This window comes from Hyalella azteca, unplaced genomic scaffold (genome assembly GCF_000764305.2).
Source record: "Hyalella azteca isolate HAZT.00-mixed unplaced genomic scaffold, Hazt_2.0.2 contig7398, whole genome shotgun sequence".
Classification (NCBI taxonomy): Eukaryota; Metazoa; Arthropoda; class Malacostraca; order Amphipoda; family Hyalellidae; genus Hyalella; species Hyalella azteca.
The window spans coordinates 153326-170780 of record NW_025937524.1 but is presented as its reverse complement, the minus strand read 5'-3'; the positions used below and the strand labels follow the sequence as shown (position 1 = coordinate 170780).

The 17455-nt window shown below is 38.8% G+C and overlaps 2 protein-coding genes across 2 annotated transcripts; one reads left to right on the top strand and one right to left on the bottom strand.

Annotated features, from left to right (window-relative positions):
* Positions 1-18: 18 nt before the first annotated feature.
* Positions 19-7360, bottom strand: LOC108673149 (COP9 signalosome complex subunit 4). The gene is made up of 9 exons (XM_018160936.2): positions 7235-7360; positions 6847-6929; positions 6248-6366; positions 4936-5047; positions 4089-4228; positions 2797-2986; positions 2019-2189; positions 931-1106; positions 19-549 (listed from the first exon to the last, which is right to left on the bottom strand). The coding sequence occupies exons 1-9, from the start codon at positions 7309-7311 to the stop codon at positions 391-393; spliced, it is 1227 nt and encodes a 408-aa protein (XP_018016425.1). The 5' UTR covers positions 7312-7360; the 3' UTR covers positions 19-390.
* Positions 7361-10805: 3445 nt separating this feature from the next.
* LOC108673132 lies at positions 10806-11631 on the top strand. The gene is made up of 2 exons (XM_018160915.1): positions 10806-10852; positions 11252-11631. Exons 1-2 carry the CDS (start codon positions 10837-10839, stop codon positions 11629-11631), a joined length of 396 nt encoding a protein of 131 aa, XP_018016404.1. The 5' UTR covers positions 10806-10836.
* Positions 11632-17455: the final 5824 nt, after the last annotated feature.

The window sequence follows — 17455 nt, the reverse complement described above, 5'->3', positions numbered from 1 at the left end:
GACGTCTTTTTTATCATTTCATCATTTATTGTAGGACTGAGATGAAATATACTGCAACTGCCCCGTTATTTGGGCTTTCAAATTTAACAGTATTACAAATATTACCTGGTAGGTTATCTTGCAATTTGTCCTAGTTGTACATAACAGGGGCAATTTAACGTAATATTTCATAGCATAAACTTATGCATCTTACATGACCTCTGAATATTAGACAGAAAACGACTAATACCCCGATTCGTGTATTGCAAGTAGTGCTGAGATGATAGCAGCCTGACTGACACAAGCTGTTGCAGGCCGTCACTGTAAGAGCCGATAGGTAACTAAGATTTCTCCGGCGACTCGAAACTCACAAGCGCCAATCTATGCAAGATTCAAATTAAGTCGCAATGGTCAATGCACCATGAGGTTTTCTATGGTCTTGGCACACCACTCAGGCTGCTTGGCTGTGATGCGGTCTATGATGGAGTTCAGCTGATAGCACACAGACTCGATCTGTTTGTCCCACTGGGGTAACACCTGACGCCCTTCGAAATGTAAGATGCAGTCGATCTGTAAACGAAAGAAATACTATTAGTAAAAATGAAATAAAAATATAAAATTAAATTTTTAGGATAACTGGATAATCTAGAAGCACGATGGACTAGAACTTTTACCAATAGTTCTTAGTCACCATCAAAAATCATATCCAAATTTCTAAATTCTACCTGATATCAAGACAAATTATTGTAGTACAAATGTGAAGGTAGATAAATAATGATGTAGATAAATGATGTAATGTATTTTATCTATCTAGCATCTGGAGACACGAAATTTCGTTTGACATGTCAAAAAGAAATTACCGGCTACAGACGTGACTACAGTGATGAAATCCTTCAAAGAATGAGATGTGATAGACCAGAATTTAACTCCAGTCAAACTTGCAGGTCTCACCTGATCAATGTAGCCCGACATGCGCCCTTCAGTTATCATTTTACTGGCGATTGTCTCAGCTTTGCCGGGCGGTATCTGCAGGAGAGCGCCGAGTTCATCGAAGCGAATATTCGTGTAGAGTTTGCTGGCAGCGATCATGTTATGCTCGGTCACTGCCCTCTCCAGCAACGTCCAACCTGAACAGAAATAAGGAAAAGTCATAAAATGTCACAAAACTTTTTAGTGATTTTCAGAACTGTGACAAGCTAATCAAATAATTACAATGTTTATACAACTTGTTAAGTATCACACAGAAAAATTACAGGATTACTCATTGAAGCTGGCGCTTCAAACAACCTGTGTCGTATTTACAGAACTTACGGTAACATGTGAAGGATTTATACTTCAGACTCGGGCCAAGAAACATGAGAAAAAGCCCAGAAGAAACTGTGATGAAGACCAAAATTTTAAAGTTAGTGAAGTATCTGAGAGTTGACATTTCACGGCGGCAGTGATTGCATCGGATAGTGAATTTGATTTTTCATCTGACCGATGACCGGGATTTTTTTTCTTTAAATATAAAGGACAATCAATATAAGGTGCACTTAGCATGTGGGGTAAGTGCCAGTCATTACCCACACAGTAAAACAAGAATGGAAATGAAAGAGACTGGAACTGAGATTTTACTGCAAGGCAAATTAACAAGAAGGTGGGCTTTGAATACAAGTATCAAGATGGAAAAATAGTGTAAAGAATAATACCCTTGGCAACGTGCGTATCTGTTGAAGATTGAATCTAATAAGTGATCGTCTGCGACGTTAACTTCCTACCGGTGTTGCCAAGGTAAAGGTAAATCATAATCTTATTACAAAATAAAAGTCGCAAAATGCCTTAACACTACAAGCACTTCAAGGGAAAAACCTTGAAATTTGTCTTATTCAATTACTTAAAAGAAAATCGGAAGATTCTCGAGAAAAAATTCGTACGGCCAGAAAATAATATGGCAACCACGAGGCCACGACTCCCAAGACTGTACCATCAGCGGTGGTAGCGAGGTGGTTAATCTCTTGTAAATCATTATACCGAGGCAGGGACTGCCAAGACTGTACCGTCAGCGGTGGTAGCGAGGTGGTGAGGCTGCAACATGGCCTGGAACTCGGTGAGGTCGGGCGCTCTGATGATGCGGTCGAGATGCATCTTCTGCAGGATGTTGTAGCACGGCAGCTGCTGACATCGCTCATCTTTGTACAGGGTGCCCAACATGCGCGATCTTTGCTGACCTGCATGGTTAAGATAGATTCATGATCAAGACATGTTCTGACGTTATAATATTAAAACAAAAAATTTCATATAGTTAAAACTTGAGCAGGTACGCTAAAGCTTTATCAAATTTTGAGGCGATTACGATCAGTATTGTTTGCTATAGAAAGCCAGATGATAGTCATCGAGAACTATTTATATAAGGGTTTCGCGGGCCCATCATCCGAGGAGGTAATAGTCTAGAGTTGCAAAATAATCTATAACTCAAGCGTGCGGCTCTGCTTCAATGCTCAGTTCGAGTACCATCTGTGTAGCTGTTGCTAGGATACTTGGCATCAATTCTGGATCGAAGGTACAATTTCTGTCAGTACATAGTTGCGTAATAAGCATACTGTTAATCATTGTTCAAGTATCGGAAATAAGATACGACCATATGATAGGTAACTTTGAAAGTAATCTTTTAAATGTTTACTCGCACAGTCATTCCTTTGTTCTGGCTTCCATTTGTGTTACTTTCTACACTGGGAGGCGCACTCGCCTCTGACAAGCTAACTAAGCATCACCAGGAGTATTTACTACATATAAATATCTTCATTTCGAGGCGGAAGCTGAGGAGTTAAAGCAAACCTGCAGCAGCAAGGACGGTGCATATGAGTGCCTTCTTGAGGGCCTCCATGCGCTCGTCCTGATGCACGATGGCTCGGTAGCTGAGTTCGTTGTAGCGCTGCGCTGCCTCTAGGAATTTGCGCCGGTAGTCCAGCACGCGAGCGTAGCCAACTTTATAATAGATCATCAGCTGGTCGTTCTTAGACTCTGCCTACCAACAAGAAAAAACACCGAGTCATTATTGTAGAGAACTGGAAAATAAAATGTTTTATTCTTGATGCAAAATTAACCTCAGATTCAAAATCCAACACAATGAAGACGACTTGACTGCAAAAAAAAATTTTTCTAATTTATTGAGGACAGAAATGAAGCCAAATAATCTTAATATTAATACCAAAAATACCTGACGAATTTATTGTTCTAACATTATTCAGTTCTTAGGACCTGAAAGGTATATGATTTGTAGTCCGGTTGATGGCCATAGTACGTTTGTCAGGTTATGTACGGCCCCACAATTCACAACGCAATTCAAACATTACTGCGCAAAATATTTTATCACCATCAAAGGCTTACTTTCATTTGTTGGAAGCATCGAAGCTATACATACACACACATGAATTAGCTTGAGCACATTCAACTTAGGAATTATTTTTCTTTTCCGATGGTCGCCCTGAATGCTTCATCTTGCCTTAGCTTCATGTTTGTGTCAGTTTCATCTCTGCTGTCGTTATTTCACTAAGAAAATAGGTAGACCAACTAAAATATTTTTGGCAAAAAACACTTATCTTCTATACACGCCAAATATGCTGCGCGATAAAGAAAATTCGAAGAATTTTCATCGAAAACTTTTTGGAGACCAGCTAAATCACCAGCTAAATAATCAGTTATAAATTCAATAACACAAGTAAAACGAAACGGGCCACTTAACCTACCCCATGATTTTTGAGATTTGGCGACCAGCTGGGGCTGGTTTTCAAAACGCCTTCAATGAAGGTTTGGTGAATTTCTCCAGCACTTTCTCTGCTCTTTAAATCCACGGCTAATTAACAATTTAAGCAAAGAAATGATGATACTACTATCTGAAAACCACTATTACACATTGCAAACTGGAAGCTAACGAGACACTCGTTTGATCCGAGTTGCTTACTGAGTCAGTTCTTCAAACCTGTCCCCGAATGCTTGATGAAACCACCAGAAGTTTATATGAAAATATATATATATATATATATATATATATATATATATATATATATATATGCATTTGGGGGCACAAACGGGAACGCTAAGCTGAAAGTTAGTAAATAAAAGCAAACCTGTAATATTGAGGCTCTGTTAATGTAAGCTTCTCCCTGCACGACGTCGTCGTCCTCGAGGTAGAGGCGGGCAATTTTCAGGTACGTCTCGAGCTTGTAGTCAGCGCTGTACTGCTTCTGGCCAGTCTCCAGAGGGATGCCTGCACCAAACACACTTCATTAATAAAAATTACTATTTCTCAATAATCCTGGTAATTCAAAATCCTCCCGTTCCAAATACCTGCATCAAACAACTTCGTTAATAAAAATAAACAATTCACAATTATGATGGGAATTAAAAATCCTCCCTTGTCAAAAATGCCGAAAAAAAATTTATGCTCCCACAGGTCAACTGATGCACAATAGGTTTAATTAATACGTGGAGTTCCTAAGCCAACTAAATAAGATGTTGAAGATATAAACACAGGCGGACTGGATAATTGAACTGCATAAGAGAACTCAAATCAACAAGACTGCATACTGGTTCATAAGCATACAAACGTCCATTACTTAAGCTCAAACATCAAGTCTCTAATCACTTCCAAATATTTGTTTAACAAGGAATTTAAAATCAAAGAAACGCCAAGAAAATTCACCATCTCGATATTGAAAACGTTTTGAAGTCCAGCTCCATCATCAGTTCGACTAAACTAAAAATGAATAAAATCACTCTATACCGGTAAGTAAAAATTCAAAGACTGACATAAAACCTAAACAAGACCTAACATTATATCGAAATAAACAGGACTAGATCAGGACCAAATCTTTGTTTTACATCGTCTTGCAGACTGAAATCAAGCAATTAAAGATGAGCTCAATGGCAATCCAAGGGACAGTTGAGTAGGTAAGCTAGGGATAGGATTAATACCTGTGAGGGTGTTAGCAGCCTCTCTCCAGGCGCCCTCGCGCTCATAGATAGAGGCCAGGTGCTGTCTGATGGTGGCCACTTGCTCCTCAAAGCTAATCACGCGCGGTTGAACCTATTACAACACAGCAAACAGTCTTAAAATTTAGTCATTATTTGATAAAAAAGTGAACAAAGCAAAAACCTAATGCAAAGTCATGCATATATATTAAAGGAAGGTTTTTTTTAAAGGAAGGTTTTTGACACACCTTGTAAAAGAGGAATACTAATCTATTATGTAGCAGTTAATATGGTCTTACCAGGGTGCGTACCTACTGGCATTTAGAAAAAAATTCCATGAACTGGTTCTAGTAATCTTTGAACGTTAACTGAAAAGAGAATAGTCGGCGCAGCAGAACCAAACTCTGCCAGAACATGAACAAGATGTGTATCAAACGTACCTACGCATCCACTTGCATACTTTATTTGATCATACAATTTTATTATAAATCTATTTTTCTCCGCTGGTTTTAAATGGAACCGCTCGGCATTAATGGGTTAACACACGTGGCACAGAAAAACACTTCCTTTTTTTTCTTTATTTATTTGCAAATTTCATGGCTTTCCATTACCTGAAATGAAATTCCATGACTTTCCAGGCCTGGAAAATGAAAAATAAAATTCAAAGACTTTCCGGGTTTTCCATAACCGGTACACACCCTGTCTTACACCTGATTTTTGTAATCAGACTTGTGTGTCCAGTGAGTTACAAAGCCTTGCTACTCAGGTATGACGCACAAATCTAGTGTGTGACCTAATGTTAAGACAAACACCAGGCTTCATAACCAAGATCTGATGAGAAACATACATACAGAACGTTCACTGTATACATCATCTAGAAGTGAAATCATGGATAGAGGGAAGATAAAAAAAATATAGGTAAATATTGTTCAAATAGTTATACATGAATTTTCATCATTAAAAATTTAGCTCTCACAATGTCATCTGTGGTATAGTTGAAATTTTACACTTCAGTTCATGTTTATCATAGCTGCATTGTGATCAGATACTAAACATAATTAAATTGTAGAGGAATACAAGTTGGATCATATGTTGAATTGGTTACAAATTACGAGCGTCAGTGATATGTTCCAAAAATATGTGAAAATTTATGGGTTTATTGCTTGGTAGTAAATACGTACACAGAGAAATGGCTTAATCCACAGAAGCTTTGCCAAATTTTTGCAGGTTTTGAAGCAGCCTGATTTAAAAAATATAATTGTTGAGAGATGATAATACATCAAGAAGTTTATAAAGATCACAACCAGTCTCTCACCTTGTCGAGTGTGAAATGTGCCACCGTCTTAGCCACTTCATCTGGCATACTGATCAGCTTAGTGGATACTTCGGTAAGCAGCTGGCGTGAAATGACTAGGCTTACCGTTTCTCGAACAACTGCAAATATTCACACACTAAATGAATTAAAAACTGAAAATTACAATTTCTAAAAACATAGAAGTAAACCAACAATGCAATGGGTACGGTAAGTACATAAAAATTATGAACTTGCAATATACTTCATAAAACAAATAAGGATGACAATAATAACTTGAAACAGCCTCTTGTACTTGGTCAGCAATATTAGCCTTCAGTAATATATAAAACACTGCAATAACAGAGTAAAAATTATAGGCAATACAAAATTTTCCATTGAATAGAATAATTTCCAATGATTATAATAACTTCCATTTGCAATATTATATCAATAGCATTAATAACATTAAATTTATTCATGAAATTGTCAGAAAAATTATTTCTAACTTTGAACTCCCAAAATTTTTCAAAACATTTTTGAACAATTTTACTCTCTTTGGTATTTCCTGTGTTGGGAGAAAAACTTTTTGAAGAATCACAAAAAAAAACAGATCAACTTACTTGCTTCAACAAAAATCTGCAATGCTTTCACCATTTCTTCCACATCAGCTGAGCTAAAGACAAGATCAAGGACAGCTTTATACCTGCAAAGATGAGAATGCTCAGAGATACAATCACATATCACATACATAGAAGTTATTGACACTTGACAAGAGATGAGAGTGCTTGATTTTACAATTGGGCATTTTGTGAGATGCAAACAATGATCAAAAGACATAATGTCATTAATGTGTAGTGTCAATATATATATACCCAGTAATACATTGAAAACTTGCTTAACTGGGATACAAAATTAAGAAATGCTAGAAATAACAATAATAAATCAAATTTGATCTTCCACAAAAATATATAGTAGTATCAATTATTAACCAGGGATGATATAACTCACTTGTCATGGTCTTTATGTGAACCTCCAGCAGGTACCAGATTCTGCAACTGCTGCTTAACTTGAGCAGAGACAGACATTATGTTCAAGTTCCAAACTTTTTGTAGTGCAAGGGAAAAATCACAATCTGGAAAATGCATAGGAATTATTTCAAAAGATTTCACAGCCTGTGTTTGATAAGGTATTTTTCCTCCCAACATATTAGTGCCTGAATTTGAGTTTACAGTTAATTGCTTTTTCCTCTATACCAAAGTAGTGACAAACAAGAGATTTTTGTTAACCATTATCAAGTCCTAAATATAAATAGCCCAAGTGGTATCATGAAAATCAGCACTAACATAACAACATAAAATGAGGTATGTAATCTTCAAGTATACTGTCAAACAGGCATGGAATATATCTACTTGGCGAGCCGCAACTGAATTTTTCGAGCCGTGGTTTTATGGATTTGCCAGCCGTGATTACATTTTTTTGAGCCTTGATTCCATTTCACCGAGCCGTGAATTCCATATCTTGGCCATGAAAAGCCATTTACAAGGCGTGAATTTATTTACAAAGTCCCCAAATCTCTAATTTTACCCTAAAAGTCAAATGGCAACAATAAAATTTGTCTTTACTGTAAGTTGAGCATGTGTTAATGCATTCTGACCACTTTGACATGACCGCAACTATGCGCGATCTTCAATAAAACGTTTAGTTGATTTGTTTACATTACGATGTTTATGTTTTTTCTGCAGGATATTTTGGCGGGAACAGTAAAGCAATGCGGATTGCAGAAGTGGAAAATTTTATGTTTGTGAAGTGCAAACCGCGATTTTTCAATCAAACAAAAATTTATGACATTCGAGCTGTGAGATTTCATACGGTACCTACTGAAATTATATTATATTAGTCTAAATTATTAGAGCCACGATATTTCAGACAAAAATACGACTTTTCCAGCCCAGCAGCCCTGCTGTCAAATGGAGCAACAAGGGACAGTTTTGAGCGTTTTTTGTCAATAACTTCTTACCATGAAACATTTCATAAACATGTTTGGGTTTATTTTCAAGCTCTTTGTGATGGCTATCAAATGGCATTTCCAAAAAAATTTCATACGCTATCCGTAAGGTGCCAGATGCCAGTCCCAAATTACCCTTACTAACTAAATTAACTAAATTTTATATTCTTTGAGTACTTTTTACTCTGTCCTGAGTCAAGGTCAAGCCAGGTTGCCAGCACATATAAAAGTAACCATCATTAGTTTAGAAAATATAAATCAGTCCATGGATGATGGCTCCTGCCTAAAGGTAAAGAGTCCGGTCCATGGCTCCATGCCAGTGATGCCACTGGGGCCTCAGGCCTGGGTGTGCTACTAAATTCCATAGGTAGACAGTGTCAGTAATTAAGAATGCATCTAGAATGGCAAACACTGTCACAGTGTAATAGTAATATTACAATGGTGCATGAATCTTTGAAATTGGCTCATAGGAAGCCTAGAAATGATCTTTTCAAAAAAAAAAGGAGACAGAAGTTGGTCCATTTTTGAAGTGAAGTTGAAAAAATGAAAAAATTCATGGCTTTTTTCACTTTTTGACCTACTCCACTCATACTTATCTGATATTTTTCTAATTTTTTTCTCTTTTCAGTGGTGTAATTTTCATTACAGTCAAAGGAAAAATTTTTTTGTGCACATAGCCTCAGACATTGGCCTACCTACCTACCAGGCTACCACGGTCAGGAAGATGTGCCAGGTGAGCGGGAATTTATATTATCATTGCATCAATATGCGCCGTGCGCTGTAATATGCCAGTAAAAAAGTGCACCGTGCGCCAGCCTGCGCCGTGCTCCAAAAGTTGTATAAAAATGAATGTGCGGCAACGCTATCACACACGAACAAATATCTGCATCACATTGACTGGATTTCTAACCAGTTAACTCAGGTTCTAAGAGTCAGCAATGTTATGAATAATTATTCATTATTCATACATCACAATTCGGTTGGAAATTAATTACAAAACTGAATAGTAGAAGGAAACAATCCACATGGCTTGAGATTTGTTCCTTCTAACAAAGGACTGACGTTGGCAAATAGTACCTACAAAGTACAAACCCGAATGTCAATGTCAGGAATACGTTACGTTCCCAACATCCTGCACGCTGGAGAAATGGGTTTGTTCTACGGAAGGTAAACAAACGATGTTTGTAAGTTCGTATAAGAAATTTGTAGAAAATTTCTTTGACAATAAATTTCTAGATTTTTACTTTCACGAAATTTCCATATCAAGGAAAATCATAGATTATTGATGGATAATGAAATGCATATTGACTTGAGTATTATACGTTTTCTGTCTATTTCCCTCGACAAAATGTATGTGCGCACTGCGGCCTGCGCAGACACTTGCACGCGCAAGTGGGGATGGCCAGAAGTTGTGCCAACTGTGCGCAGCAATAACTTAAAAAAAGTCAAAATGCGCAGGAAAATTCCCTGAAAACATACATAATCCTGAGTGTGGCCTAGTGCCTACCTATAGTTTATACTATAGAATATTGTTAAATGTCCCTGAACACAGCTTCTCTTTACAGTATGTCCACGTCTTCACAATGGGTGGACTTGAAGCCACAGAACGACCATTAAGGCTTGTAGTCAAAATGCAGCGAAGTCTGAGAGCGAGGTTTTCGCGACCATCGTGTAAAATCCTTGATCTGCCCAAAGCTCAGCCAGTCGCTACCCTCGAGCTTGTACTCTTTGTAATATGATATCCTAGCCAGAACCTTCTTCGCGGTAACTGGTCGCTTTCAGGTGGCCGAGAAATGGCCAACGGTCGGCTATAACTAATTGGATAGGCCGACCACTGGCCACGTCTTATTCTTCGCCCCTCATTGACTTCGCCTTTACCATGTCACCCATTGTGAACTGACAGTTGGAGTAATTTACGACGTCTCTTTCCCCTCAAACATTGCACAACATCTCCATTTGAGCAGCTAGTATGCGGGATTTTCCCTCCGCGTATCAGCAGACTCGATCATAAATATTTTTTGGTGGAAAATATCTATAACATGGAAGCTGACCAAGGAATGCCGAATATACCATTCAATTGACAATAAAAATTACAACCCGTTTATATCTTGAAAAAGTGTAAAATTTGCAGACTTGATGGACAATAATATTCAAAGTTTCTTGAAATTTCCTCTCATTAAACTCTTTTAATACAAAGTTTACATATTTTTTGTTACTGGTCGACGCTTATAAATAAATAGCTGGGTAAGTATGGAAAAATCCATATCGCCATCTCATTTGCGAGTGGATTAAAGTCTATCCTAATTAGCGAAGAAACGCTTAGGGAAGAGCCGAGCCTGTTCGAAGCCTCTCGGCTTTCAATCAGGGCCTTAACCCTTTACCGCCAAATCGGACTTTCAAGTCGCCTTTCAAAAAAACACTTGTATAGGGAATATTTCTCACTCATATGGCTCAGCAGCCCAACTGGCCTTCAGATTACACTGCTATGCAAAGCTCAGCAAGTGAATGAGCGGTTTGTTTACATTCGTTCGTCAGTTGCCCGCCAACTTCCGTGGCGTTATGATATGCAATGCTGCACTTGTAAATGTCCCTGATTTGACGTGCAATGGAGGATAAACCAGGTGAGAAAATGTTTCAAAATAATTTGTGCATCTTCACTGATATATAAAGAAAGAAAAGAATTGCATACATCAGATATTGAGGTGACATTGCTCTCATTCCATCAGTATTTATTGGGTGGATTTAGAAATCCAGTTGGGCTCAAGGTGCCATGAACGATTGTGGATTTGAAAGTACATCTGGGCGTTGAAGCTGGATAAAATTATGTACAAATTTTTAAATTTACAATTTTTGAATGAACAGCGATATTTTTGTCATGTGAAAGATAATATTTTATAATTTTCACATTTTTAACATGTTATCAGGAAAACTTCATACAGAATAATCGCTTTTATCCCTTCATTCCCTCCACGAAAGAGATATTGTTTTTGACTGTTTGTTCATTGTAGTTATTTTTTCAGGATCATCGCGCAACATACTACCTGCTAGTATGTTTTATTCCAAAGCAGCAAAACCCATTGTATTGAGAGAAAAACGCATGGAGAGAATGATAGTATCAGAAGATTTTGACAGTGAATCAGATGGGTTGGATCTATCTGAAGATGACGACATAGAAGATCCTACTTATATATCTATTCTATCTGATGATGAGGATGCAATCCATGATGAAGAAGAAACTGTAGTCTTGCATATTGATGACGTAGGCGGAAACAATAATGATCCACAAATGGAAAGACCAAAGAGGAAAAAACGAAAATCTAATTATACCTGGAATTCTGTAACAGGAAATCAACCTCCAAAAGAAACTCCTCCTCTTTTGGACATACCTATCAATAGATGAAGATGATGAAAGTCTGTCACCCATGACCTACTTCAAAGGGTTTTTCTCAGATGATTTTTTGGACCAAATTGTCCACCAATGCAATATATATGCAGTACAGAAAAACCCTAATAAACCTTTGAGTCTTTCGAGAGAAGAATTGGAGCAATGGATCAGCATTTCCTTGAGGATGTCTTTGACCAGGATTGGCTCCACCCGTCAACATTGGTCATCAGAGTGTCTCACTGAAGCGATTGGGGCAGTCATGAGCAGGCAAAGATGGGAGGACATCAAAAGATGTTTCCATTTGGTAGATAATGAATCTATCGACAGAAATGACAAGATTGCTAAAGTAAGACTACTGTTGGATCACCTTCGTCAGCAATTCAAGCAAATCCCTATGACTGAACATTTGTCAATTGATGAGCAGATGGTTCCCTTCAAAGGGGCTTCATGACTGAAGCAGTATATTCCTAAAAAGCCTATCAAGTGGGGGTACAAACTGTTTGTCCTTGCAGACCATAAGGGAATGATATATGACTTTTTCCCCTATCATGGTAAATTGCAACCAGTAAACAGAGAAGGGGTACTGGATCTTGGAGCCAGTGCTAACGCTGTTCTGATCCTAGCAAAATCAATACCTGAAAATAAAAACCATAAACTCTACATAGACAACTGGTTCACGTCCATACCTTTGATTGAGCATTTGGCAACAAGAGCAATATGGGTTTGTGGCACAATTCAGGCACGCAGAATCCCTGGTTTATCATTCAAGGATGACAAGAAACTGGCTCTTGCAGGATGAGGAACTTTTGATGAACATGAAACAAAAAGCGGAGGTACAACTGTGACAGCCATCAAGTGGTACGACAATCGTGCTGTCTGTTTAGCTTCTTCTTTCTCTTCATCTGCTCCAATTGAACAAGCAAACAAGTACAATAAGAAAGCGAAAGAGTATGTAGATGTCCCCATCCCTCATATTGTTAGAATCTACAATGACCACATGGGAGGAGTAGACCTACATGATCAATTCCTTTCATACTACATGATGTCTTTTTGTTCAAAAAGGTACTACATGCGATTAGTTTTCCATATGATGGACATGGCGGTGATAAACTCCCACTATGCAGAGGGTGGATGCAGCGTCGCCAATATATGGATTTTTAAGCCCAAAGCGTCGCCGGCCATTTTAAAGATGCGTCGCCGGGTAATTTTTAATGAAAAGCCATTTACGCTGAGTAATGACGAACTATTTACAAGCCACAAACGTATTTAAAAGGTTGCAGGCACGTGTTACCCCACATAACTAATTTTACCCTAAAAACAGTCCGATTGTACAGTAAGTGTTAACTGAACATGTAATAAAGCAGTCTGACCACTCTAATGTGACCGAAACTACGCAATCGAAAAAATGTTGTTTACATTTTTGCGGGAACTCATCGCAACTGATTTCCGGACAAGTTTTGCTGCATCGTAATCCATCCAACATACCGGAAACCTTACTTTTTTCTAAATAGTTGGCCGAAGACTGAGAAATATATTAAATGCAAGAATTTCAATCTAAATGTGTCGGCAATATCTTCTGAAGGCGAAAATTTGGCTACTGAAGCGTCGCCAAAGATCTTGCTATATTCATCCACTCTCTGCATAGTGGATAAACTCCTGGTTGCTTTACCAAAGGGCTGCGGATAAAGCTGAGATACCAAACAGGAAACAAGATTCACTGTCGCAGTTCAAATTGAGACTCTCAAAATCACTCATGATGGCTGGTAAGTGGTAAGCAAATGACTCCTTGGCAAGGCCGCCCCTCGTCTGTAGCAAAAGCTTACAAGGAAAAGAAAAAAGGTAAAGGTAAAGAAAAAGAAAAGGTAAAGCAACTAAGCCCATTCCTGAAGATGATGTCCGACTGGATCGTATTGATCATCTCATCTTCCTGACTATGCTGCAGAAAGAGCAACATGCAAAATGCCTGGATGCAAAGCATGTGTTTTAGTGTTCTGTCACAAATGTAATGTCCACTTGTGCTTTGAACAATCTCGCAACTGCTTCAAAAAATTTCACCAAGAATAAATGCTTTTGAACATGTATTTAGATATATGTAGGTTGTGAAGTATTCTGCTGTATTTTATTAAGTTTTAGAGATGTTTTATTTTATTCTAGTCAATTGATTCTATTCATTTGCCCAAGTGTATTTTGAAAGCCAGTGTAGATTTTTCTTTCAGAAGCCCAAGTGGATCATAAAGTTGCGTTTATGTATCTATATACATACTAGTCTGGAAAAGTCCTATTTTTGTCTGAAATATCACGGCTCTAATATCATATAATTTCAGTAGGTATGAAATCTCGCGTCTTGAATGTCATAAATTTTTGTTTGATTAAAAAATCGCGGTTTGCACTTCGCAAACATGTCATTTCATAAAATTTTCAACTTCCTGTAGAAATGGAATCACGGCTGGCAAATCCATAAAACCACGGCTCGAAAAATTCAGTCGCGGCTCGCCAAGTAGATATATTCCATACTAGTATACATACAAATATATTTGGTGATTTCTTCTTATATTGCCTTCCCTTGAGTCAGAAACAACATAAATTCATGATCAAAACATTTACTCGCTGCATAAAAATAATTTGGGCAGTAAAGGGTTAATATGTACTTCAGTACTTGCACGAATAAGCACGAGAGCTTGGGCTTAGTGGGCTAGTCACGCGCTAGTGCAGGGCCGTCCGCCACGGCGGCCACGCCACACTGCCACAGTACTAGCTTCAACGAGCGACGTCAAACGACTAATTAGTCTAATTTGTCAAGCACTGAGGCTGAGGGGTCGCCTGCTGAAGACCACTAGTCACCACTGCCCTGGATCATGGATGTAATGGACCATGATGATTTCTGCCTTGCGGAACGTAGCCTTCATCTTCAACACTTCAAGCCGTCCGTATCTAGACAGTGGGTCGAACCAGCCCTCGGCTGAACGGCCACTTGTCGAAGGACGATAAATTTTGGAACAGAACTATTCAACTATGCCATCTGAAACAGTGAAATCTAACTTCAGATGCGGTGAACGTAAAATTACGTAATTTAACGATGCCCGGAAGTCAGATTCGATCCGCGGCCTGGTGGTACGCGGCAGGTTCAATACGAGGCCGGAGGAAGACAAAGCCGAGTGGTTCACGGTTGATTGGTGGATGTCCGGACTCCGGAGAAATCCAAGGCGTTCTATTCAGGGCTTATTGGTGCACAAAATTGGTGGTGCACGGCCGTACAGCCCGTACTCCCAGCACTGAGAGTGACTGAAGCAAGAAGCAGGTTATATACTCTCAAATCAATCCGCACTACCGGAAAAATAAAGTATTTATATCACCAAACTGGTCAAATCACTTTTACCCAAAAATATGAAAGCAAGGAAAATGTCAATTAAAATCACCATATCTTCATTGAAAATATTTCATATACCATTATCATAATCGATTCCTAATTTTTTTAGGTTTAGGATATGAATAAAATTAGCAGTACGACATGTCGGACCGGTAAATATACACCAAAGAGATTGAAACTTTATTGACAAGAAAATTATTTGAAACGAAAAAACTGTACGCGTTCTCACCCATCAATCTTATCCTCTTATCTTCGTTCTTATCTTCAAACAATGACTTTATTAAGCGTACAGCGTATTTGAGATAAATTTAATTTAAATACATTTCCAATTTTATTTGGACACACTTCATTTTGCTATTTCTTTTTCAGAAATTGCAAAATAAAAAAATTACATTTAATGAATGAAGGGATTTTAATGATAAGTCGCGTCTCACGCTGTAGTGTCGTCTCGGCGTTTAAAGAATAATAATATGTCCTCAACATTAGACCAACTACCATTCATATGATTTCATAGTGGTAACATATTGGCATGTACAGCTAAGTTGGCAAACAATGCATAGAGAAAACAGTCTGACAAGTTTATACATGGTATCTCGTAAGTTTTTATTTTCTCGAATCTTCAGACCCCTCAGCGTGAATCACATCACGCACAATCTTTGGATGATGATTGGCTGACCCAAGAGTTCGCTGTGACCAGTAAGTCCGCAGGCGTGACCTGGACAGGTCAGTATCAAAGTAGCCACCGCAGCGCGGAAGACAACCGTTCGAGCGTCTTATCTGAACCTGCGTCGCTGGAACTAATGATGAGCATTTGATTTGTGCGTTGCAAGCCGTAGGTTACCTGTAAAATTTTCGATTTCATTGGAACATTGAATTTTTAATTTTAGCATATGAAAACAATGTGATTTTTTTATGCAGAGAAATACGTCGTTTAGTTCATGACTAGGGCCAAGCAGTGAGAGTGAAAAAATAAATTTAATATAAGAGCGCAGAATGTATAGGAAAAATCTACAATCAGAAGATGCATCTCGAGACAACAGAGGAGATGAAGAAGAGGAACAAGAAAGCAATGACCGGTCTGGAAATCAGCTTCATGTAAAAACGAGATCTGCAGGGACTCGTGATAAGGAGGCTGAGGTTGAAGACAAGCCAGAGCCAGATTTTACTCTCCCTGAGACACAAAAACCAACAGGGAGTGGAGCAAATACATCTCATAATCCAGAAGAGAATAGTCGGGAAAATGAAACAGAGATATCAATCTCAAAGGAAGAAACTACACAAGATGAAGATGCTCACAGGCCAGAATATGTCCAAGAGGATGCAAATATCACTTCCGATGCCTCAGCGCTGCAATCAGAAACTGTAAGCAGCGTGCTTTCAGGCACCTCAGAAGGTGCTGGATCTGCCACAATGTCGCGAGAAGCGAACTCAGACACTCTATCTGCACCAGCGACAAGACCAGCAACGGCCAAAAAAAATTATGACAGCGAATTTGGTTCTTCAAGCTCAGAGAAAACAAGTTTTGGAGCTAGCAAGTCAAATCCAAGTAGGGCTTCCAGCTCCTCCAAGCAGCCAAAAAATGGTCCCAGAGGACGGGAAAGCGCCGACACTTATCGTTCGGCAACAACATCTCTGGGAATTCTCGAAGATCCTGGAGGGTCGGGATTGACGAGCGTCTATGAGTCGCGAGCGGCCACACCTCCTCACTACCAGACGGGTAGTAGTGACGAAGAATTCACTAAAGATGACGACTCCCAGACTGGTATGAATTTGCCTGCTTCTGATCCAATTCAAGCGGCAAGTCAAAAACTTGTGGTGAGGCAGAGTCGATTGGACAAATTTCGGTCAGTGGCGATGAGCATTGCTGCGAGGACTGCTGCCGATTCTACCGAACCAAGTCCACGGAATAAAGTTGACGATTCAAATACCGCCTATTCCCAAATTAACCCCGGAAGTGAATTGGAGCCAGACGATTATCTAATTGGCGGTGCACTTGCCGGTCAATCTTTTGGAGATTTTTCCAAAATATCTTCCGCGAAGAGTCGTCAAATTCTAGATGAGGTTCTTAAAAAGCCATTCAGTGCGTTCGAAGATATTTTACCGAAATCAAAGCCAGCTAGCGGCAGTGATCGAACTGTTGGCAGTGCAGAAACGCTTCACTTGCCAGAACAACTAAAATATTCATCGAATATGCAGAATTTACCCAGAGATTCTGCATCAAAATCTAGTCGAAGGCCACGAAGCATTGATCCTACACTTCGCGATCCATTCTTTGAAGTCGAAGGCGGTAATTTAGCAAATAAGAGACAGAAGCAGGCAGCTGATGCCGGTGAAAAAATAGATCAGAATCTTGATAATGCCTCTAACTTCGAAATTAAATCTTTACCGAAGCGTGAAGACTATGTGGACGATAGCACACCTTTACTGCAAGAAAGCCCTGAAGGATCTGCAGTGCCAGAGAATGTGTCCAAG